The sequence below is a fragment of the Anas acuta genome, chromosome 8 (assembly GCF_963932015.1).
Source record: "Anas acuta chromosome 8, bAnaAcu1.1, whole genome shotgun sequence".
Taxonomy (NCBI): domain Eukaryota; kingdom Metazoa; phylum Chordata; class Aves; order Anseriformes; family Anatidae; genus Anas; species Anas acuta.
Window position 1 is genome coordinate 26,525,228 of NC_088986.1, and position 25,595 is coordinate 26,550,822.

At 39.7% G+C, this 25,595-nt stretch overlaps 1 protein-coding gene across 4 annotated transcripts; it reads left to right on the forward strand.

Annotated features, from left to right (window-relative positions):
* The first annotated feature begins 1,714 nt into the window (after window positions 1-1,714).
* WDR47 (WD repeat domain 47) lies at window positions 1,715-24,811 on the forward strand. 4 transcript variants are annotated; one of them, XM_068690266.1, is made up of 17 exons: window positions 1,715-1,909; window positions 2,741-2,857; window positions 6,674-6,840; window positions 8,369-8,452; window positions 8,907-8,991; window positions 10,648-11,450; window positions 13,036-13,162; window positions 15,583-15,761; window positions 15,867-15,898; window positions 16,007-16,124; window positions 16,945-17,020; window positions 18,822-18,979; window positions 20,434-20,603; window positions 21,547-21,717; window positions 22,136-22,267; window positions 22,727-22,945; window positions 23,416-24,811. In XM_068690266.1, the coding sequence occupies exons 2-17, from the start codon at window positions 2,753-2,755 to the stop codon at window positions 23,556-23,558; spliced, it is 2,769 nt and encodes a 922-aa protein (XP_068546367.1). In that variant the 5' UTR covers window positions 1,715-1,909; window positions 2,741-2,752; the 3' UTR covers window positions 23,559-24,811. The 4 variants fall into 4 exon arrangements, with proteins under 4 accessions (XP_068546367.1, XP_068546365.1, XP_068546366.1 ...); XM_068690264.1 differs by having other exon boundaries at window positions 1,717-1,909; window positions 15,867-16,124; XM_068690265.1 differs by having other exon boundaries at window positions 1,717-1,909; window positions 13,039-13,162; window positions 15,867-16,124.
* Window positions 24,812-25,595: the final 784 nt, after the last annotated feature.

Genomic DNA, 25,595 nt, shown 5'->3' on the forward strand with positions numbered 1-25,595 from the left:
TTTTTTTTTTTCTGAATTGGTTCCAGAACAGACTGCAGTGCTCTGCCTTGTCACTAGGCAATGGAGAGCTCCTCCTCTACTAATCCTGATTTTCAGGCTCTCTGAAGCCCACACCCAACAGCTTTGCTATTCATGGGAGTTACCTTCTCTGCAATAACCACTTGGGAGTTCAAAGCAAGCTGAGGCCATCCCAAAGACATCTTTCTATGCCAGAGCAAAAAGTTCTTAGTGACCAGAGAACAGGGGCTTCTCTCTCCTTTACCGATAGGATGCTTCTATGGCTCCTCTCCAGATATTTAAGAGTAAAATTATTGCCCTCCCAAGCTGGCACATCAACTGTTCTTCATCCCTCTTCCTGAAGGCACACTTGTTTCTTGAAATCTCTTTCCAGACTATAGGAATTTAGTACATTCCTGTGAAAGGCCCTATATTATGAGCAGGAGGGACAAAAAAAAAAAAAAAAAAAAAAAAAAAACCTAAACTCTTCTTTTTGGGTCTATAACTTGGAAAAAGCCTCACCTCTTTCTTCCATTCCATAACTCCAGAGGTGAAGTCACAGGCTTGATCTCAGGGCCTCCACTGAACACAAAATTATTACAAAAAGATTGGTAAACCACTGTAACACCGCTGTAAAATCAATATTAAATTTAAAAACAGATGTGCTCAGCCCTAGCTTTGTTAAACAAAGTTTAAAGGAGACTCATCCAAGCGTATGTTCAGCAAAGCTATACATACAGCTTTGTTTGGACAACCAAATTATCTTGTATCACTTGTATGGGGAAGCAGTTTCATTTCTATAATTAATTTGTCTATTAATCCGTGCCTCCAGATGTAACTAAGCAACAAGTGAGAGCTTCATTAGCAGGAGGAAGGATTCAGTGTTTTACTGGAGAACCGAGCTTCCTGGGCGCGATGCTGGGACTTCGGTGGTGCAGAAGGAGCCAGCAGGTGCCTCAGCCCCGCTTCTCCATTGCAGTCACTGCTGCGCAGCCAGGTGGCACCTTGCCGGGGCTGCTCCTCACCAGACGGACTGCAGGACAGCTCTGTGCAGCTCTGTGCATTCCTTTCCAGAGAGAGAGGAGGACGGTGTGAGGGGATTTCCCTGCTGCCCTTTGGCTGATTCTCAGCAAAACAGTTTGTGAGCAGAACCAGCTCACTGCTGAACATCTGCTACTTCATATTTTTAACCACTGTCGTGAGGGAGAATCCAGTTCAGCTTCTTGTCAACCCCTGACAACCTGACACGTGTATACACAAAAGTTATTTAAAATATGTGTATATATGTATATATATCAGGTCTTTGCTACTTCTGCAGTCCCAAATGTTCTGTCAGGAAATGGTCAGTCTCCATTTTGCTGGGGCCTGCCATCCACTGCTGTATCCACGCCGTGTGTTGTCCACGTACAGCACTGGCACCTCAGCGTGACTTTTGTATTTCACCTCACAGCTCTGTGTGAACACAGAGAGAGCTTACTGACTGTTCCCCTTGATCTTCCTTAGATGCTCCCCTCTCCTGACAATTACAAACAGGCATTACATTTAGCTGAATATGAAGTTAAAGGGGGAGCACAGGGCAGGTGCGAGGTGCTTGGCTTTGCTGACCCCGCACCTGGCGCGGGGCTCCCTCAGCGGCTCCCTCAGCCCCGTCAGGCAGCGCCGGCAGCTGGCCCGCCCCGCCGCCCCCGCCGGGCCGCCCCTTCCCGGTCCCCGCCCGCTCCGCCCCGGCTCGGGGAGGGGCCTGGTGGCCGGGCAGCAGCGTCGGGCCGGGCGGCAGCCGCAGCGCCGAGCGGCAGCGAGACCCCGGCCGCCAGCGGCACCGCCAGCGGCAGCGGCACCGAGCCGAGCCCCGCCGCGCCCCGCCGCCATCTTCTCGTCCCGGCAGCGGCCGTCGCCGCGCGGGGCCCCGCGGGTGAGCGCCGCCGAGCGGGGCCAGAGGGGCCGGGTGGGGCTGGGCAGGGCCGCCCGCAGGGGCTGTCGCCTCCCCCGCCGAGGGAAGGGACGGGAGGGGAGGGGAGGGGAGAGGAGGGGAGAGGAGGGGAGGGCAGCGCAGCCCCGCACCGCACCGCCGAGCCCACAGCGGCGTCTGGGGCGGTGGCGGCGCCGCCGTCTCTTTGTTGTGGCATCCGCGGGGCGGCTCGGCCGGGCTGGCGGCGTGTGTCGGGCCCGGGGAGGCTCCGTGAGGCGGCTCTGCCCTGCCCGGCCCTGCCCTGCCCTGTGGGGGCGGCGGGGACCCGGCCGCTGTGTCACGGGCAGGGCTGGTGCCGGGAGCGGCGGAGGGGAAGCCGCCTGGGGGCTGTGTCAGGGAGCGGCAGCGGGCGCTGCCTCGTTCCGTGCCTGCCTTCCTCATGCAGCCCCCGTGCTGCCATCTGTTTGCTCTCGCCTTTGTGGCATTTATTGTGCGGGGTGCTCGGTGTGTGTGAGCTAGCTGGGAGGCAGCGCCCGCGGTGAGGCAGGCGCCCCCAAAGCTGGGTGAGCTGGGTGGGGGCCGCCCTGAGCTGTGTGGTGCTTCCCCTGCAGCAGCCAGGGCACGGGAACAGCCCCAGAGGGCCCCTGGCTATTGAAAAAGAAGAGAGTTGAGCTGTGCAAAGTGGCTAAGGGCTTCGTGTCCTCAGTGCAGCTCATCTGGAGGTACAAATCCTGGAGTGGTGTGGGCTAAAATGGTTGTGATTGAGTTGTGCTCGCTGCTGTGGAAACCAGCTGGAATAAAGCGTTGGCCCACAGACCTTTCTCTCGATTGTAGAGTAACTGGAAGATGACTGAGGGCACTTCAGGAGCAGAGCCGCTGGGTACTGCCCAGGCCCCAATTCCCCCGTGGTGGGACCGCGGAGCAGCCGCTGGGCAGGCCGCAGGGTCGGATGTAAGTTCCTGCGGGGGGATGAAGGGGTGAGAGCGCTCTGCAGAGCTGTCCGCTGCATAAATACATAGCACTTCTCTGCACTTCAATTTGTGATGCCAAATAGCTCGTGGAGATGCTGAGGTTTTGTATTATGCACTACAGCTGTCACTGAAGTCGGCTAAGCAAGACTTTTCATGAGGTGTTGCTTCACGTTCGAAACGCAGGGCTGGTCTCTGTCAGTGTGACAGCTAGGATCTGAACTGTAATCTCCAACCACCCAGAAATACAAGGGAGAAGTTCTGAAATGCCTTGCCTGTTTTTGTGAATGCATAGTGTATACTCTTAGCAAGTGGTCTGCTTTGGGCAATTAAGGCATTGGAATAACAATTATTTTAGAATTTTGCAATTCATTTTTATTTCAGAATATTAAACCTTACTGTTACTTTCTGTCATGTGATTACATATGTATTTTCAATTTCTTCTAGAAAACGTACCTTAAAGACTACCTAAAAGTCACAGTTTATAAGCATTTTCCCAAAATACTGTGTTTGCAGGCCTATTTAATCATAGGAAAATAGTTCTTTTAAAAAATTATAGCACCGTGAGAGGATTCTTGCTGTTGGTTTGTTCTTAGAACGTAAGTAAAAGAACAGAACAAGAATGGAATTTCTCCCTACAAAATATACAAATAGATAGATGATGTTCCAAAGAGCCTGTTCAAAGGACATCTTGTCCACTGAAGCTAGAGGAAAGGTGTGTCAGGTTAGTGGCAGGAAAGTTGTTGTTTTTGTTGTTGTTGTTTTTGTTTTTTTGTGTGCTGTAGGTTAATTTAGGAGGAAAACATGCTGAAGTACAGAACTAGGGGACAGGAGTGTGGAAAAGTTCTGTTCTAAAAAGGTTGGGTAAGAAAAAATGGTTGTAGCAAAAACCCCGTCAGTAGAAGTCACCTGAAATTTTAAGCTTTAATACACATTTATCTTCATTTATATCTCAAGCTAGTGCTGCGCTTCACTTGTTCTTGAGTATTAGTGCTTGAGCTGATCGGATTGTGACGCTACGTGCCATATGGGCTGGCAGAAAGCAATGCAGTGGGATGGACTGGGATGCAGCTTGAGCTCTTATGTTGCATTTCCCTGCTGTTCATTTTATTTATTTATTTATTAACACACACACACCCCACCGAATGTCAGAATAACTGATTTATTTCATAGTGTCATGTGTAAACCTATGTATATTTATGATCTCATCATGGTGTTACAGTGCTGCTTACTATTTTGACAGCATAATGCAGAGAAGCCTGGGCTCATCGGTCTAAAAAAAACTCAATTAAGTGGAAATCTTTTCTAGTAGGTTTACCATTTTCTAGCTGTCTGTCAATAGGAGTGTTGCTCTGACATCAAATGCATGCTAGGTATTTTCAACATATGTCTATGAGCTTCTTAGTATATTTCAAATTATTTATTTAGTTTTTCTTAGCAGGACCCCAAAAGTGTCATTACTTAGACCTATAAAATAGAGGGTGCTGATCATCCATTATCCGATTTATATGGATGACGTAAATAAAGCAAAAGAACGTAAGTTTTAGAACTTGGCAAAGGGATCTACATGCAGGACAAACCAGTCCTGTTAAAACTCTAATGGAAAACGGAAGCTAACTACTTCTTGCAAATGTTAAATTTTACTTAATGTAGTTGTACTCTTAAGCAAAGTACTGAGTGTTACGCTCGCTTTTCCATCAACAGCCTATATGAATAATTCAAGGTCATCTTGAAGCTGTGTAGGGTGGCTTCCTATTCAGATTTGAGTTCAATGGATATAGTTGAAGAGAGAGCTGGACTTGTTCCTTTCTTCAAAGGGCATATTAGTGTGAATTATTCTAGTAGTTTTCTTATGGCGACTCTCCATGCAGCTTTGCCTAAGTTTTACTTTCTTGTTTGGCAAGGAAGCTCATGTAAGTTACATGAAAACTACCAACACAATAAAGCATAATAAAAGTGAAATGCAAACGCACTAGGTGGGGAATTAAGATGTTAATGCTAAACTGCTGGTTAGATTTGTGTTGATTTCTTCTCTTGTCTGTAAGAACGGAGTTGATTCTTTTTCTCTGGGAACAAAAATCCCTGTGCAGTTGCCAAAAAGGGGAAATGGAAACAGTGCTAAAACATAAGGAAAAAGCATCTTTCTACATGTGTTGGCTTTAGCTTTGTGTGTTGTCTGTCTGTTTTCTTTCCTGCAGAAAAGCATGCTGCATGCCAGATGTTCCTTTTTTTTCTTTTGACTTTACTAGGCAGGAGCGGGCACGTGGTCTCTGGGTGAGTCTTCCATGAGACCTGTCAAAACGCTTGGTGATTGGAGTCTTCTGTGACTAAAATAAGAATTAAACACAGACATTTTAAAAAAGAAGTTAGGCCATTTCATCTGGCACAACTAGGTCTCTGTTGTTCCAAAATAAACTGTGCTGCTATAATCAAATGCTTTCCTAGTCAAAAGTTCATGCAAAAACCTCCTTGGAAAAAGGCTGGCATATAACTGTGAGGAAGATGGAAAAAAATCCTATTAATGCCTCACTTTTTGTGTCTCTTATAGTTCAGTAGCCCTGGTTTGTGAGGAACAGTGAGAGGTTTCACTGGAGTGTTTCTCTTCCCTTTGTCTCTGTTAATTAATGAATTACCATGTAATACTTGGAGTCTCCTATTTGAATTATTCAAACTTTCACAGAAGTTAGTAGTTGGATGAAGGAATTCAGTAGTGTTTTTATCTTGACTTTTGACTTAAAAGGGGGAGCAATTAGGGTAACTCCAACTCCTTACTGCGGACATTTTGCTCTGTGTGCTAATCTCCCTTTTTTCATTTTCCTCTCACTTTCATTCTACTTTCCTTGTTTCTGGGAATAATGCTTCCTGCTGGGGGGTTCATCACAGATACCAGCTTCTCTTCTTTTGTGCGCTCTCATAATCGATTTAAGTCGCTTGGATGCTTTGCTTCTGCCACGGAGCACAGCTGTGCTGGTCCCTGTCAGCGTTAGGGCCCTGTGCCTGCAGGCCAAACCCGCCGGCCTTCAGTGTATGCCCAGCTCAGCGCAAAGTGTCTGGGATGCGGGGCAGAAAGCAGGGGGGCGTTTTCCTTTTTGCAGGAACCTGGATGTCAGCTGAGCCCTGCTGGGTGGGAAGCCGTGCATACCCAGGTAGCCACCAGGCTGCTGGGTCTTTTGGAAGAAGCCAAGCACCCAGGGACAGGGGAGTGAATGGGCCTTGTTAAATGGGCCTGGGATGGCTTGGGTTTGCAGGTTTAGATTCTTCATAAAGCATGCAGACAGAGGTAGATGTCCTTACAAAGAAAGAATAGAAAGCTTTAGCATCATTGCCATTTACAACTTCAAAAAAGGGGGTGAAGAAACTGCCTTTTGGTGGGCTTTGCTTTTTGGATATATTAGAAGCATTTAAGTTTACATGTGAGATATCTAGATAGTGACATAACTGGCTTGATTCATGGTTTTTGAGCTTGTTTTCTGACATGCAGATAGTCCAATAAAATTTTACATACTGTATACTCACTAACAGCAATACTTCGATACTGTGGTAGGATTGAAGCTTCTGTAGATCTGTTTCTCTGGGCCTACATGCAAAGCACAGAAATACAAAGATGCGGTGTTAGTCTTAACTGTGGCTTCATAATCAACCTCTTAAATAAACAAGGAAATTGGATTTTATTTTTGTAATGCTACTATATTCTGCCCTTTAAGACTAGACAGAAAAAAAATGGTAGCCATGATTTGTTAAACAAGCATAAAATAAGATACTGAGCATGGCTAAAATTCTCTCTTCTCTTTCCTTTTAGGCTGCCATCATGACGGCTGAAGAAACAGTGAACGTTAAAGAAGCTGAAATAATCAAACTAATTCTAGACTTTCTGAACTCCAGGAAACTTCATATCAGTATGCTGGCACTTGAGAAAGAAAGTGGGGTCATTAATGGCCTGTTTTCAGATGACATGCTTTTTTTAAGGTAGGACTTCTTTCTCCAGTGCTTAAATACCACATACATGAAAGCATGTTGGGCTATGATTCCGTGGGCAGCCCCATGCCACTAAATAGGAGGTATCATCTTATTCTGCTTCTTCCTGGTTCCAATTGTGTGGTCCAGCCCTGTTGAGTTCCAGCTCTGAAGGTAATGAAGTAACTTCAGTCACTTGAAGTAACTGACTAAGCATCAACATAGGCTTTAGAGTTACATTTGAGGTTTTAGTGTTACATTTTTCTGTTTTGTTTTTTTTTGTTCCCTCATGTGTTCATTCATTTTGACCTTGGTTATTTTTCTGGCATGCTAGTGAATTAAAGTAGGAAGGGGTCTTAACAAGGGCCAGTGTCAGCACAGGTTAAGTCAGAAAAAGTACACGAGCAGACGTAAACAGGAGAACAAGATCTTCTGTTAACAGCAGCGATCTGTTGTTTCCTGCTTACCATGTCACATGAACTGAGCATGTAGTTTATTGACTTCTAATATAAATAGAATATTTTCAGTGTTCTAGCCCTATGCTCTGGGATGAGTATAGATGTTTCCAGAGCTTTTCCCCTTAAAAATATCTGTATTTTGAAACAATACCTAGGTTTCTCTTAAAGTTAGCAATATGAAAGGGGTGCCTGAGGTCATCAAGGCATGAAAGTTTGTGTGATTTACCATTAATGATATCACCCTCCTAAATTATGAAAAGTAGTTATTGTAAATGGTAGGTTGTAGGTCTTCAGCATTGCAGTCTTCCTTTTCATGCCGAAGGTGTTTAAAAAACTTTTCTGGAAGCATAAGAAAACAATTTATTCAACTGTTCTTATCTTGTTTGGTTGTAAAAACATTTTTAACATTTTTTCTCATGTGGCTTTCCTTTTGATAAAATTACACATATTGGAATAAAATGAAAGCAGAATTAGAGAAAGATTGCAATTATTAATACTCTGTGTTTCATTCTTAGTTCAGTATACATCTAATGAGAAATGCAGCCTTTCCTTCTAGAACTGAACATTTTACAGAGAACTCTGTGCATTATGAAGAAGCGAAGGAACAAAATTAATCTACCTGTGCAGTCTAACACACTGGTCTTGGAGTTGAAGTTCTTTTGCTGACGTAGTTAGTTCCAAGCTGTTCCTTTTACATTCCTAATACTGGAGGCCTGCCCCTCTTGGTATAAAATAGGTCCAGCAGTATTTATACAATTAAAACTTTAGGTCCATTTTCATTCTTCGGGATGTCTTAATCGAATAAATGTATTTCATTTATACTTTTCAAGCAAGAATTTAAAAAATAATCAATTATCTTATACAAAATACTGAGAAAGGACTTGGGTTTTGCACTTACTGCATATGTCAACTTAACATCTGTACAAAGCATTAGTTTTTCCAGACAGGTTGATCACCTGTTGTATGCTTAAATATTCATTTGTCATCTAAATATACAACTTGTGATATTAAATGAGCTGATTGCTTAGAAGAAAGCTGTACTTGTCCAGTGAAATTAAAGCAGTATTTTTTTCTTTTACTAGGCAGTTGATTCTTGACGGTCAGTGGGATGAGGTTCTTCAATTTATTCAGCCTCTTGAATGTATGGAAAAATTCGACAAGAAAAGGTAAAATAGAATGTATGTTAGAGTTCAGGTTTTTGTGATTTTTTTTTTTAAACTTAAACTGTGAAAAATATATGCAAAATATGTGCAAAATATGTGTAATGAGTTTTCATTTCCTGCATACTTTTGGAATACGGTACTACATATACTATTATTTTTATAGTCGGCTGAGCTATCACATTTCTGTTTAAGAAAGGAGTATGCTTCCTATACTTATTTTACTTGTGACCCTTCAATTATTTTTATTGTGCTGTTTCTGAAAGCAATAATAGAAAGAAAATCTGCTAAAATGTTTAGGTTACCAATTTGTTGAACTTTGATCAGAGTTATTTGTCACTGCAATTTCTATGCCTACCTCAAAAAGTAGCTGTAAAATACCTTGCTCATCTCTAAGAGAATATTGACCTATTTGATCGAGATGTGTGGTGTTTCACTGCATTTCACTTCTTACCTGCAGATTTCGTTACATTATAATGAAGCAGAAGTTCTTGGAAGCCTTATGTGTAAACAATGCAATGTCAGCAGAGGATGAGCCTCAGCATGTAAGATTTCTCTTTGTTTTGTTTTTTTTTTTTTGTTGGCAAAAAGCTTATTGAGATATTGTAATTAAAAGCAAACTGAAAACTCCCACACTTAATACACAAATTCTACCTATTACCAAATGGTTTCATAGATTAAAAAAAAAAAAAATGTCCTTTGGAAACGAATGTGATTGCCAGGTCTCAAATAGAATTTCATATGCAAGGGTTGCTTGAAATTTAGCAGTATAGATCAGTGACCACATGTCATCTTTGTGGTCCTGATCTTTGAAGTTTACTTTAGGCCATTATGCTAAAGTACAATGCTTCTTTTCAGGAGTACTCTGAAGCAAGCTTGAGAATCAGGGAAATTTATTGTCAGAGTCAGGTCCAAACGAAAGATTCTAGTTTCAATTAATCTTAGACATAATTTCTGTAGCTTTTAGAGAGAAAGGACATTGTTGTTTTTTTGAAAGGAACAGATGTGGTCACAAAGGACTGATTTAGTTAAATGTGCAAACAGCAGTAGCTGTGAACTTAGGTTCTTAGTATAGAAAGGGACATGAATGGCAACTCACATTGACAGAAAAGGCATGCAGGTTGTGAAGGTTATTAGTGTATCATTTCTGTAGATAACACAGAATAATAAATTTCTAACATAAATTATTAAATTAAAGGATTATAGTAATTTTAGAATGACTGATTTTCTTATCCAAACTGGATTAACTTTAATTATCTGTCCCTTTACACATATATTAAACTTCAGGGCCTTGACAGTATAGAGAAAGCTTAAAGTCAGTCTTTATTGTTGCAAAGGAAATGCATGCTTATCCACTAAGCAGTCTATCTTTTCACGATTATTAGATAACAGCACAGGGAAAAATAAGTCATATGTATGTTTATTTTTGTGCTGAATGTTAACAAATGTGTTGACATATTGTGGATAAAAGGTTGGTGTATCGAGAATGTGCTAGGGAACGTGGATAGGATTTCTTCAATACATATTTAAAATCTTTGTAACTAAAAATACTAAGTTACGTGTACTTAGCATGTTTTTTGGCTTTTAGCTTCAACAAGCTTTCTACTAAAGCCGTGTATTCATTTGGAGGCCTTATCTTCAGAGATTAACTTCTTGAACTTTGTTTTGTTTTGTTTTTTACATTTTTATGATTGGAGAACAGAAAACCTTGATATAAAACACAACCTACAGTTGCTACTCACTGAAAACTAGAGAAATATGCAGCTTTATGTAATTTACGCCTATAGCTTTTCACATGCACACAAAAGAGAAAAAAGAAATTCATTTGGCCCTGTGAGTGGAATTAACCTTCTGTGCTACAATAAAATTGAAGCTATTTAGCTGCTGGCTTAAAATGTTAAACCTATAAAACCTGCAGTGACATGAAAGTTCCACAGACCTGTAGGCAATGAGACTGGGAGTGGGGCTGGGAGGGATTTCAGAAAGCCAAAACATCCAGGAATTTGACTCTGTTGTAACTGTACTTGCACCAGCAATTTCGGTCTCTATATTATGTGCTATTTTCCTTAACTATAGACAGTAATAGTAATAGAGGAATGGTAGTGGAGAAATTCCACTACTTTTTGTTCTTCTTCAACTAACTGTGAAAACTGTGGAAACATATGTGCTACCAACTACTGTTCACCTCAATATTTCTGTAGCTGGAATTCACAATGCGAGAGGCTGTGCAGTGCCTACATGCATTGGAAGAATACTGTCCCTCTAAGGAAGACTACAGTAAACTCTGCTTGCTGCTCACGTTGCCTCGCTTGACCAACCATGCAGAATTCAAAGACTGGAATCCCAGCACAGCCCGGGTGCACTGCTTTGAAGAAGCTTGTGTAATGGTGGCAGAGTTTATTCCTGCTGATAGGAAACTGAGTGAAGCTGGTTTCAAAGCAAGTAACAATCGTTTATTCCAGCTTGTAATGAAGGGATTGCTTTATGAATGTTGTGTGGAATTCTGTCAGAGTAAAGCAACGGGAGAAGAAATTACAGAAAGTGAAGTATTGCTGGGCATCGATCTCTTATGCGGTAATGGGTGTGATGACTTGGACCTTAGCTTATTGTCATGGCTGCAGAATCTGCCAGCTACTGTTTTTTCCTGTGCTTTTGAACAAAAGATGCTTAATATTCATGTTGATAAACTCCTCAAGCCTACAAAAGCTGCATATGCTGATCTTTTGACACCTCTTATCAGCAAGCTTTCTCCATATCCATCATCCCCAATGAGACGGCCTCAGTCTGCTGATGCTTACATGACCCGTTCCCTAAACCCTGCCTTAGATGGGCTGTCATGCGGATTAACAAATCATGATAAGAGAGTCACAGACCTTGGGACCAAAACTTCTCCAATGTCGCACTCCTTTGCTAATTTCCATTACCCAGGAGTACAGAATCTCAGCCGAAGTCTCATGCTTGAGAATACTGAGTGTCACAGTATTTTTGAAGAGTCACCTGAGCGGTAAGTGCAACTGTAGCTTTATTTTTTACCTTGACTCACGTTACATTACTAGATTCTTACACATGTTGTATTTTTGAACATAATAGTAACTTTGAAATAATTGTTTAACTTCTTTTGTAAGTAAAACTGTAACTGGAGTTCATTTTTTACACTTTTATGATTAAAAGTAGATTTTCATATTTGGGTCATGAGCCTTCTGGTTTCAAGCTGGACTTTCTTAAAGTTTAGATGTACAGAAACTTGAAATCCTGATGGACTTGATATTTTTTTCATATTGGACTTAAAGGTATTTAACATTTATTGCTATCATAACTTATAACAACTTTGTTTAATGCGGTGTAGACTGCAAAGTTGACTTCTTTATTAAGAAATAACACATGAAATCTTTGCCTTTCTACTTTACCCTTTTGAGAGAAAAGTCTTGGTAACAAGGAGAAATAGTACTTGTCAGTTGAACACTTAAGTTTTTGCTTGGCCTTTATTTTGATCAGTAATTCTGTTCCTTTTTAAAAGTTTTGTATAAATGCAGTAACTTACTGCAATCTTCTGAAGACCATTTGTATAGGCATTTGAATGTGATACGATATTAAATGAATTTGATAGATCTTAACTTTTTCTTTTTTTCAATGAATCTCTTGAAGTTCAGAATGACCCTAGATAGCTTTCAAGACAGCATTATATTTTTCAGGAAAAATCCAATTCTGGATTGTGTATCCAACTGAAGTGGCAGTATTTGTGAGGGTACAAGCTGGAAAGCTAAGTTTTCTCGGTATCTAGCCCCTCCATCGTTTTGGATATGGAAGAAATATGGTATTAAATTTATAAATTGTATTTGGCAAGTAGTTACTTGTCTTTTAGTCAGTTAAGTAACTTTTGTTAGCACACAGAGATAACGAAGAGTTCAGAATAACCTTAAAGAGCTTTGCTCCAAGTCACTGAGTAAATAGGACTTTGTAAGTTGACAAAACTGGAGTTGGGAATCCAAGTATTCTAATGTGTTATGTGCACTTACTGCTTGCTAAAGCATTTTGGAAGGTGTTCCATGGGAAATACTTATATAAGGATGGCCAATTTCATACAAACTTTTTCCTAAATAACACTTTCAAGAATGTTCAATCTGATGAATGTTAAGCATAGCTTACCAATTTAGATTGGTAGCAGTAGGTTAGTATTAATCTATCTATTAATCGATTGGTAGATTAGTATTAAAACTTAATACCTGCTAGAAAGCACTAGTCACATGGTTAGTTTAAAGGTATGTAACTAAAGTGTAAGGATAGAAAATAGAGGGCTTTGATATCGCATGATGCTAAGGTATTTAGGAAAATGTTGGCACATCACAGTGCCTCTCTACTTTTTTGGTTTGTTAGTTTTTGTTGTTGTTTGGGTGTGGCTTCTTTTTAGTGCAATCAATTTTTTCTGAAGCAGTATCTTCAGATTTACGACTTAAGTAGGTTGCACATTTTGTTATCAGTTTTTACTCTAGAATATTACCTGTCTTACCAGGGGATTTTCTACTCACAATTTTTCTCATTTATGCTTTTTTATGCTTCTATGCTTTTCTTCTTCTCCATGTTGCGACAAGAAGTGATACTCCCGTGGAGCCACAGCATCCCATCAGCAGCGAGACTTTGTGCCAGAGTTCTGTTCCAGAAAATGAGCCAGTTAATGGAGCACAGAGTCAGGGATCTGCCAAACAAGAGAAAAATGAGGTAGTGGTTGTTTATTTAAAAATAATGAGGCCCTTTGAGCTATGTTCTGATACATTCATAATTATTTGTTTTTTGTGTTGAGAACTTCATGTATGACAATGGATTGTTTTAAATCTTGTTTTCACATTAACAAGTGAAAACACAATATTACATCTCTGACAAATTTCTTTTTTTCCATTATATGAAGTTCTGCCATCACTTCAGTCTACAAGGCACCTGATGAGTGCATTCTTGCATCAGTGTTGCTAAACTATTGCCTGTGTCTTAAAACAAAGACTTCCGTACTCAAAGCCAGCAACATTGAATTAACCATGGTTAAGAATCCTTCTAGTGTTTTAGTCATGAATCTGGCACGTAGTCTGCAATTTTGGTGTTAATAGCAAGTTTCACAGGCCACCTAATGTCTAGAATACAGTGGTAAAAATCAAATAATTCCCTAGTGAATGTATCTTTGCCATTCAGAATTCAATAGCATAACCTTTTTCGAAAATAAATAAATAAAAATTATTCTTTTGAAGGCCTTGTGCCTTGGCTTTCTTTTTTTCCTTAACAGCAATGTGGAAAAAGGAAAGTAGCAGTTTAGTAGAAAGCAATGAGAATAGTTATCTATTCTATTCCCTTTCCACAGTTTTAAATATCTGCCTCTTATTTCAGTAAGGATGAATTATGTCATCTGAATATTTGCGCTAAATGTTTGAGTGCTGAAATAACATCAACTCTGCAGTTTGTTTGGTTTGCAGACTCCAGTTTGATTTTCTTAAGTAAACTCCTGTCTTGGCTTGTGACATCTATATGGCACCGAAAACCAGTCCAGTCTTGACAGGGTTATTCTCTTGTAGACTCTGGGTGCTTGAGTGAGGCAATGGGGCTATGGGAGGATTACCAGAGTCCTTCAAACACAAGGACTGGACTGCATAACTTCGCCACTGCAACAGAATTGTGTATGTGGATGGGGAATAAGGGCAAGAGGAAAGAGCTTTAACTAGAACTATGACAGAGCAGACTTCAAATGGCAGAAAACCAGGGGGAAGATTTCTGGGAGAGAATGAAGACAATAGATGCTATACTGTAGGTGAATATGTTGGCCAGACTATTGTACACAGGTATAAAAGAATGTAACACCAGTCCAATTGCTTCCTGTTTTCTATGTCTTAGTGGTATATGTGAGAAAGAAATTCTGTTATGTTTATTTTCATTATTTCTTATTTTTGTATTGCTCCTGGAAAGATTGATTTATACGGCAGGATTTATACAAAAGAACATCTGGGCAACACATTTTAGATTTAGGTGTTGGATCATTATTATATCTTTATATAATTTATCTTATATATATTGTTATTGTGTTATTACTCAGACTAAACAATCCAAGCATTGGATCCAATTGCAACAAACAAGTGTCATTCATGCAAAGAAATATTGGCCAGAATATACCTGTTCCTTAAAAGGATAACCCAGTGACCAGGAAATAGCTTATGTATTTGAAATATTGAGAATGCTTGTTAAACTTCTGAAGACAATTGCCCAATTTTGATCTTTGGAAACCCAATGTGGTAAATGTTTTACAAGTGCTGCAGCGATAGAAAACCACTAGATGACAAAGATGTCATTTCTCTTTAAGCAAGAAACGTTTTTTTTCTTATACTGCTTTTTTTTTTTTCCTTTTAGTTGGTAAAAACGGTGTTAGATTAGTTTTCTTGGGAAAACACATGGCACAGTTGTTGATACTTCTGGCCTTGGACCGAAGTTCTTTCGTTTTCCCATGTGTTCCATTTTTAATTTTCAGCTTGTTCTCATCTGGCTTTGATGGTAGCATTTGGGACTGGTGACAGAGGGAGACAGTGAGGATCAGAGAGTGCAGATGGCAGAGAGTCCTGAGGAGTTGGCAGTGGGTGACACCAAAGATAGTACATAAATAGGAAGAGATCATGGAAAAGGAAGCACTAATTTGTTTTGTCCAGAAGTGCTGCATCTTATTTTGATGTTGATAAATGGCAGATTGATAGCAGGGAGGTGTCAACGCAGCAGAAGATACAAAAGTTACACTGGAAATATTACTTGGAAATTGGAAAGTAGCTTATGTTGCTTTCCGACTTCTATTTTTTTCCTTTTATTTTCAGCTTTGGTTTACTTACTTGTTCTGATATTAATTACTACTTTGGGAGTTTTATGGGCAAAAGCAGTCTTGTCCTGAATAAGGCACAAAGGCAGAACTACTTCAACAGTACAGAAAGACAGGGATTTCCTTCTTTAGTACATAAATTATATCTGGTTTTAGGGGAAAACGAAAGCATTGCTCTTCAGAGAACAATTTGATGGCTTTGTGATGCATGTGGTGAAGTAGTGAACCAGAGTGTAAGTATTTAGGTTAACTACTGCAACTAACTATTTAATTCTCATTAATAATTCTCACTTCTTTCAAGCTTCGTGATTCAACAGAGCAGTTTCAAGAATATTACAGACAAAGACTACGTTACCAGCAGCACTTAGAACAAAAGGAGCAGCAACGTCAGTTGTACCAGCAAATGTTGTTGGAAGGAGGTGTAAACCAAGAAGATGGAGCTGACCAGCAACAGAATCTTACTGAGCAGTTTCTTAACAGGTTGGGGACATCTGTTAACTTCCTTCTTCACCCACCCCTATGCCTCGTCAAGGTCTCATAATAACCTGGTTTGGTCTCCTCCCCCTTTTTTTTTTTTAATATTAGATCTATCCAGAAGCTAGGAGAATTAAATATAGGTATGGACAGTCTTGGAAATGATGTGCAAACACTTAGCCAGCAATGTAATGGGAGCAGAGGGAATGCAGCTACTAACCCAGCAAGTAACTTTACATCACCACCTTCAGATGCTTCTCAGAGGCTAACGGCTGATGGCCAAAACATTAACACAAGCACTCCTCGAAAACGTGGATCAGCTAATCAAATACCCTTTCCTGAAGAGTCGCCTGTGCAGGGGAACCAAACGTAAGTTATCTGAAACTGCTTAGGACTGGAAATCCCCCTATTTTAGGAGGGAAGAGCCGTTTGTATTTGTTTTGTTATCACGTTAATTTGTTGTTGATTTGGGGGTATATAGTTAATGACTGTTGTTACCTAGGTATTTTTATATTGATGATAAAAATCAATGTTTTAAGATGCAAGAAATAGTGGTTATTTGTGGTTTACGTTGTGTACTTATTTTTAATTTCTTCTTATTCCATCTTATTTGTATAGTTCTTGTTTATTTTGTATTTCTACTAAGCTTTTGAAAGCTTTTTTTGGTGGTTGTTTTTTTTCCCCTTATGAAATATTAGTTAAAAAGAATGAGAGGCAGGACAGAGTGGCAACTGGATTTCTGCCCTTAATCATAGAATGGCTCAGGTTGGAAGGGACCTTAAAGATCATCTAACTCCAACCGCCCGTCAGAGGCAGGGATGCCAGCCACTAGATCAGGTTGGCCAAGGCCACATCCAGACTTAGGTAAAGGTACCACTGATGTGAAAGAAATAACCATTCTTCCAAGTGTGTGTATGTTATGGAATGAAAACAAAAATCTTGTTTTTTTCTTCTAACTTTCTTTGACTCATTCAATACTTGGAGTACCTGCAAAAAATGGCAACATCTTGCAAAAACGGTAGTTTAATGATAAAGAATCAGACATGCGTAACACTAGTCCACCTAAGTTAGTTCTCAGTACGAGTTAATGTAACTTCAGTCCAAAAATATTTATAAACAAATCTATTCCTCCTGTTGTTTGTTTTTTTGTTTTTGTTATGAATTCAAATTCTTCACCAAATCAAAACAGTGCATCAGAACATGCTGTCACTCAGCCACCATTGGACGACTCTTCAGGGAGCTTAAGTAGGACAAGAGGTGATGAGGTGAGTTTCCTTACTGTCATTTGCAGTATGTTTTCACAAGATTCAGTGTTTTATCCTGAGTATGCAGCATGCTCTCAGTGTTAACAGAAGTTTACACTGAATTTTGGCTGATGTAGTACTTTGAGAATCACAGAACTGTTGATTGGAAGGGACCTCTGGAGACTAAATCCAAACCAACTACTCAAGATCCAACTAGAGCAGGTTGCTCAGGGCCTGTTCCAGTTGGGTTTTGAGAATCTCCAGGGATGGAGACTCCCCAGCCTCTGTGGGCAGCCTGCATCCGTGTTTGACCACCTGACCACCCTTTTTTTTTTTATTGTATTTAAAACAACAGAAATGTTTAAATTGAACCTCCTGCATTTCAGTTTCTGTCTATTGCCTCTTGCCCTTCAGTGGATACCACAGCAGAGAGTCTTGCTCTGTCTTTATAAATACTGGACAGGAGTATTCACTGATGAAATCTGCCCCACCAGCCCCCTTCAAGCCTCCCTCTCTCTCAAGGGCAAACAGTCCTAGCTTTTTTAGCTTCTCCATGTGTAACAGAGACTCCATCCAGTCCCTTAGTTGTTTCAGTGGAGCCCAGCACTGGAGGCAGTATTCTAGATGTGAGGTGTTAAAATGTGGCAAAAAGAACACTGAGCGGTAACTCAATTGTTTTTTAATCTATTGTACCTTATATTCACTGTAAATAATAAAGCTGCTCCTGATTACAGCTTCCATTTGACTGTCCTTGCATTTGTCTCTTCCGAGTCTGTACCTAAAAACTACTGCAGAGTTAACTCGTTGGTCCAGTAACATGATTTGCTGATTGAATCAGCAAATAGCTATCCAATTAATACTACTTCTGTTGGTGAAACAATTAGGATACACAGGAATTACATAAACTGCTTATCAGTAATTAAGTACTTATTTCCTCTGCTTTTTAGGTAGCCCCAAAGCTGTAATCTCTCCTCCTTACGAAGGAAGCTACTTTGTATAGAAATTGAACCTAATGATTTCTGTCCTGCTTCCTGGGGATGTAGGGCAACAGAGTCAATACTTTCAAATTCGAAGTTGTAGGTGCTGACAACTTGCTCAGTAGCATTGCAAGAATACTTACTGTACTAACTGCTGTTGCTATAATTAGCAGCAGTGTAATAGGTGATTACTTTGTGTTCTCCAGGTTAAAATTAAGATCATTTGACTCAACTCAGTATGGCCAAACTCTAGGGAAATAACTTTGCAATGAGGACATTCCAAAGTTTCTGTATCATACAAATGAAACCAAAACATTAGAAAGATGGTGATGAAGCCTTCTGGAGGACAATGTAATAAAGTTTTGCATAAGTTGAATTATAAAATTATTTTAAGTGTTAACTGCATGGTGGAAAAGTTCTTATGCTTAGTATTATATCTGTTTTATAAATCATTTGACCTGGACTGTTTTCATTAAAAATGTACCTTTGCTCTCCTTACAATTTACACCCAGATCAAATACGTTCACACAAATAAATCGTAATATCAGGCTTCTGAGATGGGCTGTTAAGAAGGAGAGTTGTTGGTAGCCTGGAGGGAAACTGAGAAATGTTCATCTAATGTCAGCTTCAGAGGGAGTTGAGGTAAAGAACTTCTTGAAGAGTGCAATTCCATGACCAGGAGTAGACATTGTTTTACAAATCCCTCAGTTTAGTCTGGTGCTACTGCTTTTTAATACTTATAATAGTTATAAATTATTCTAAAAAAAAAAAATAATCAGTCAAATACACTTAAATGTCCAGTTTGATATTGTAGAGCCTAATCTGACTGTGATCATTCTACACAGGATGACAAATCAAAAAAGCAGTTCATTTGCATTAATACTCTAGAAGACACACAAGCTGTCAGAGCTGTAGCCTTTCATCCCAGTGGGAGTTTATATGCTGTTGGCTCCAACTCTAAAACTTTGAGAGTGTGTGCCTACCCAGAAGTAATTGACCCAAGGTAAGAAAGCTTGTATAGTTCTGTATTTTCCTGAGTCATAGCACTTTTCCCCTGTAGCTACTGAAATCTGTATGTTTCATACCTTTATTTTGTTGTCATAAATAGTGCAATGTTTTCTTTCAAAACCAGAACTGACAAGCAAAAATAAAAAGAATCTACTGAAGAATTTGTGTATTTGTGGACTAGTTTTTGTTCTCTTCTGTTATGTGCTAGATGCTTTGCTGCGGTACTACAGCTTTACCATATAAGTGGTTTTTTGCCCTTGTGGTTGGGCCTCTGTTTACTCTGATCGCTTCTGCTTTCAGTACTTTGGTTGTAAAAGTGGGAGAAGAAAGCATGTGTCAGCCTAAGCAAGAACAAAGGTGGGTTTAATGAGATGGAGTGTTTAGCAGGACAGATTCGACAGAGGAGAAACCAACAAATCCAGCTGTTACAGAAAAGTTACAGACTATGTCTGAGTCTCTTGTTATTTTAAAGGCTGTTTTCCTGATACTTAAGCTCCTTGAAAAGAAAAGGGTCCTTTGTGGTTTACTGGCTACCTAGTCTTTTCTGTTAGTTTTTTTTTCTCGTTTCCCCCTCAAAACCCTTATTTTTAATAGAGGGGTATGTGTGTGCCTCTTTTTTCACCTGGAAGAAAATACTGCCATCTCAATAGTCATCATGTCTCTACTGTAGATACGTTATTTTCTTGGACCAGAGGGGAAAAACATGTCTAAAACTTAACTTGAGGGAGCTACAAGTATGCACAGTGACTTTATCTGGGAGACCTTTCAGTTTAGAATTTGTGGTCAGGCTTCTAAAGTGTTCAATAAGTAATCTGACTTTTTTTTTTCCCCACCAAAATATAATCAGTAAAGTAGCCTTTGAAGTTTAAGTCTGAAATATTTATTGGCAGTATATGAAACAACAAAAAAAGCTGTTGATTTTTCTGATACTCAGTGCAACCTGGCTTGCTGGGCTTGAAGCCCAGATAACCTCTCCTTGATCAGTAAAAAGTGCAAAACTCTCTCAGTAGGACAGACACTTTGTTATCGACTAATTACAGTCTCCTCTCACACACCTTACTTCTCTAACTATTGGGAAACATTCAGTTGACTCTGTAGCCTTTGTCTCTTGTTTAGAAAAATCTTACCAATTTAGGAGCCTGGGGATAAGGATTCATTCATTCATATGTAGCTACAATTTCTATATTTTTATCAGCCCTCTATAGATGAAGGGATCCTGTAAGTTCTTTTACATGCCTAATCACAAACACAATGGAAGACGGGGGAAAAAGATAAAATGGGATGGAGAAGATCATTTTATTTTGTCTTAGATCCCATGCATTTGTTTCAGTGCTAACAGTCTTACCTATGTCATGTTATCCAAAACTAGGAAAAAAAAGCAGTATTTTTGTTTTAGAGCACACAACTTTCCTTGCAAATAAAAACACGCTTTTCTGTTTTCTTTTGCAGTGCTTATAATACTCCTAAACAACCTGTGGTTCGCTTCAAAAGAAACAAGCATCATAAAGGATCAATCTACTGTGTAGCATGGAGTCCCTGTGGACAGTTGCTGGCTACTGGTTCTAATGATAAATACGTGAAAGTACTACCTTTTAATGCTGAAACTTGTAATGCAACAGGTAGGTCTCTGTATAGTTTAAAGAATTTATTTTCACTTGTTTATCCACTATTTGGCAAGACCCTTGAAATAAATATGTATTAAAGTTTTGTTATTCTTACTCCAATACTTGAACTAATTTAGCCCCTTTTCCCATTCACCATTTCTGTAGTCTTTGTTCAGCAAATAGCCCCAGAGGTGTTGGGAGTGGGGATTATCGTTTGGGCTTTATTTTAGTTGGGTGTTCTGGGTTTGTCTTCATTGCAGGCATTTTTTTCTTGTTTTGGAAGATTCTGTGCTATTGTGTTGGCTTCTTGTAAAGTCTTTTTTTTTTTTTTTTTTAAGACATGGGTAAACAATTGGATATTCTTACCCAATTCTAGTTCTTGATTGTCAGTAGGAATTCAAGTTCTAGTTTTCCTTACCTACCTCTGTCATCTTCTTCCCCATCTTAAAAATCCAGTATTTCTTTCCTGCAAATACTATTTTCTATGCCTGGTCCTTCTAGTCAATTCCCAGAATGTGGCTCTTCTTTATTTTGACCTCAGGGTGACTTGTCCTACGTGACTCAGTGTTCTTAATGATCCTTTCCTCCTGGCAGAGGAAGCCTTCTTAGTTCTGTTACTTTGCCGCAGTTTACAAAAATATATGATTTTACTGTATAATGTTGCCTGGGATTGGCTATAGAGATACATCTTTGGTATGCTTTAGGAACTGTGGGAAGCTCAAGCAACACTCGGTGTAAATAAGATCATTGAAGCTTTTATTTGAACACTCATAACTCAAATGGGATATTCTGCAGAAAGTATGCAGTGTTTATAGTAGGTAGTGTGCCGCCCTTGGCTGAAATACTCTGCGTTATCACTGTAACTGCTTTAAAGACTGTAGCGCTAACTGTGCTAAACTAAGTATGCCTCATCTTGTTTTTTATTTTTTTTATTATTTGTATTTTATTATTATTTTAGGACCAGATTTGGAATTCAGCATGCATGATGGGACAATCAGAGATCTTGCTTTTATGGAAGGCCCAGAAAGTGGTGGTGCTATTTTAATAAGTGCTGGAGCAGGGGACTGTAATATTTACACTACAGATTGTCAGCGAGGACAAGGTCTGCACGCTCTAAGTGGTCACACTGGTATGTTGCTGTTTCTCTTTGGCACTTCCGAAGCCTGCATTAGATTCAAATAATGTTTGTTTTCAAAAGCTTTTATTTGTCTTTTTCTTGCTAGAAAGTCTTTGGTCCTCTCAAAACTGCTCCAGTTGTTTTTGTGTTTGGGGGTTTGGAGTATTTTTTTGTTTTCTTTCTTTGTGGGTGACTCTGGTTGGGTTTGTTTAAATATCCTGGCTGTTAATTTAATGGGAAGTGCATGCTTCACTCCAGAGAAGGTGCAAAGCTGGCTATTGCCTTATACTGCTGGCATTTTAGACCATGCAGCTTGCAGGTTTTCCATGGGACTGTTTAATTTCTGAATACAGAAACATAATCAGAACTGCAGTATTTAATTATTTGATTAACATTGTTTGATCAAATTAAGAAATCTTCTTGTTCATAGGTCATATTTTAGCACTTTATACGTGGAGTGGTTGGATGATTGCATCTGGATCCCAAGACAAGACTGTAAGATTCTGGGATCTGAGAGTGCCAAGTTGTGTTCGTGTTGTGGGAACGACATTTCATGGAACAGGTAAGATTTGCTATCATGCCTCTGATCATTTTTGCATAAAAACTTATTTTAAGGACATCTAAGTAGTGTAGAGTGAATGTAAGGTGTGGGGTGTTTTTCTTTTATATATATCTTATATATATATATAAGAATAAAAATATATATATTATATTCTGTGATATATATATTACAGAATGGAGATGCACTTAAGGACATCCTCACCAATTTTCTTTTATGTGTGTTTTTTTCCCTTAAAAATCAATAAATAAAATAACATACTTTCAAAAATTAGCTACTTTTTTTGCCTTGTGATTATCAGACATCAAAGCTGAAGCACATCAGAACAAAAGCTGTATGGCTGTTTCAGAGTAAAAAGAAGGCCAGCATTTGGTATTTTTATATAATAGCTTTTCTTTTAAGCAAGAACATACATTTGCATAAATGTACATGAATTCGGGGGGGGTTGTTTTTCTCTTGTAGGAAGTGCTGTAGCTTCAGTAGCTGTAGATCCTAGTGGTCGTCTCCTGGCTACTGGACAAGAGGACTCTAGCTGTATGTTGTATGATATTCGAGGAGGACGAATGGTTCAGAGCTACCACCCTCATGCCAGTGATGTTCGCTCTGTGCGCTTCTCTCCAGGGGCTCACTACTTGCTCACAGGATCATATGATATGAAAATAAAGGTGACAGACTTGCAAGGTAACATACTTCAAAAGATGCAAGGTTAACTTTGGTTTTAATATTAAGGTTGTAAGAATTTCACTCAAAAGATAGGGTTTTAGTTTAAAAGGGGAGAAAAAAAAGAAGCTTGAAGCATTTGAAATGTGTATAAGTGTGATTGTGTTGAGGAGGGTTGGGAGGCTGATAATGGTAAAACTAATACTGTTGCTGGATGAGTTGGCCTTCGCTTTCAGACAGCATTTAGAAAATCGACTATAAAAAGATTTTTGTCCTTACTGTGAAGAGTTGAGATATCTGATATCTTCCCTTTTCCTATGAACTTGTTTTTCCTGGACTGCTAAATTGTGTGTGTGTGTGTTGAGAGTTCAACTGTGCTTCACAAGGTGAAGTACATAGTAAATTTTATTAAACAAAAACACACACACAAAAAAAAAGAGCTAAGATGTGAGTTCATGGAGTGACTAATGATTTCTGTTCCTCTGCTGTAGGGGACCTCACGAAGCAGCTTCCTCTTATGGTGGTAGGAGAGCACAAGGACAAAGTTATTCAATGCAGATGGCATACGCAAGATCTTTCCTTCTTGTCTTCGTCTGCAGACAGAACTGTAACCCTGTGGACCTACAATGGCTAGAGTGCAGCTAAAGGCAACCTATGCAGCTAAAGCACAGAGACCTGAGACTACGGAACTGTAAAAACCAAGTAATAATAAATAGGCATTCAGAGAGCAGCAGTTGAGTAGGAAAGTGTCTTATCAAGAGGAAAGGCGCTTGTCACAGATTTTTCTGGTTTCTCGGAGGTCTTGGTGTTTTCAGTATATTCTTTTGCAGTGCTTTCAGTCTTCCATGTGAACTCATGCTGCTGTGACCTATTGTAGTCTTGTTGCCAAAGTCTGAGAAGAACTCCTTTGTTGTCGATGTGCACTCTGAGTAACATGAATGACGTGTTTACAGTTTGGTATTAATTGCATTCCTTGGTCTTTGCCTCAATGAGAATTTTATATAGAACCTTAAGTTGAACAAAACTTCAAGTTAATATCAAACTAGTTCCACATGCACATAAAAGATAAACTACTTCCACTGTTTTTTCAGATTTATTATATTCATCACTTCTCCACGAGAGGTCAAACTTTTTAACATCTCCATGGTTTCAACTTTTTTAGTAATAAACTCTGAACTTTAAAGTTGACTAGGCAGTAACCACATCTTGATTATGGTCCATTGTATAGTGGGGGTCTTTCCTTTCTCTTCATCTAAACAGGGGGAAATGTTGCCGTTTTTACTACATGACATTGTTTTCAAAAAGCTAACATGTTGGAGGGGGGGAAGTAAAATATTGTTGTTTTTTTTTTTTTGCTGTAGAAACATACAATATTTTACTTTTTGAATGCAACAGAATACCTCTGTGTATAATGTACTGTAGAGAAGAGTGGATTGGCAGCAGTTGTCACAGTGAGCTTAACGGCTATCAGTTTTCAAAGTAAAAGGGATACCATTAACACTATAATAGAAATCAGCATGGCTTTAAATGCTATGTCTGCATGGTAATTTAAGAATTAAGTCATTTAAATTCCCAGGTCAGAAGCTTATTTGAATTTTATTTCTTGCACTGTTTATGTATGGGAAATTACAGTTTTATTTCTACAGAACTTTAGATTCTAATGTTTATGTATTGTTATATTTTTCATATTGTACAGTTTCTTTTACTTTTTAATTTTAAACATTAGGTTATTTATTTATTTGAACACTTAAGTTTTGGATTCTCTTACATACTAAATTATATGTGCACTGTAGCAAGCAATTTTAACTATCGTATCAAAGTGGAAAGGTAAATATAGAAGTGTATCTGTGCTATAATCTCAATAAAGACCTCCAACACCTGCAGCTATCTCATTTGTTGTTTTAGACTGTTGTTCTATAATTCCTCCGTGCTGCTCTGATACCTGAACTATCCATCAAGATCTGTTGTATGATTTGAATTATAAAAGGCTTTGGATGTTCGATACGATTTCCAAGTGTCTCACTTTTGCAGTGTGGTAAGTAATAGTATGGCAGAGGTAAGAGTTTGGTAATTTGATATGTAGAAGTCATGTTTTCCTTAGCATTAGGGCCTTAATCAAACTACTCTATGCCTCGGGCTGTGTGCCTATTTGTGGACATAGCCGACAGGCTGTTATTAAGTAGCACCTCGTGTTAAATGCCACCTTTCCTGCATGGGTGTTATGACAGCGTGTCTTGGCATTGTTATATGTGCTCGGCTTCTGTTGTGAAGCTGAATTGTTAATAGGGCAGAGAGCTCCTGTGTTTATTGCTTATTGTTCTGCAGCCAAACAAGAAAGAAAGGGGAATCTTTCTTCCTCTATCTATGCCTGCAACTGCAGATGACACAAAGAAAAATAGCAATTTGGACTAAAACCCTGCATTCGCCAATCAATAAGCATTTCTCCATCCTCTGCCACCCAGCCTCGTGTGGCCGTACTTGGTTTTTAGCCTCCTTATAACCGGGGGGGCCCCGTTTGGCAGCGCAGCCGGCGCCGCTCCCCCCCCTCAGGGGCCGCCGCCATGGCGCGGGCAGCGCCGCCCGGGGCCTGAGGGCCGCGGCCGGGCCTCGGGGCGGGGCCGGGCCCGCGGAGGAGGCGGCACCGGGGCCGCTGGGCCTCGCGAGGGCCGCG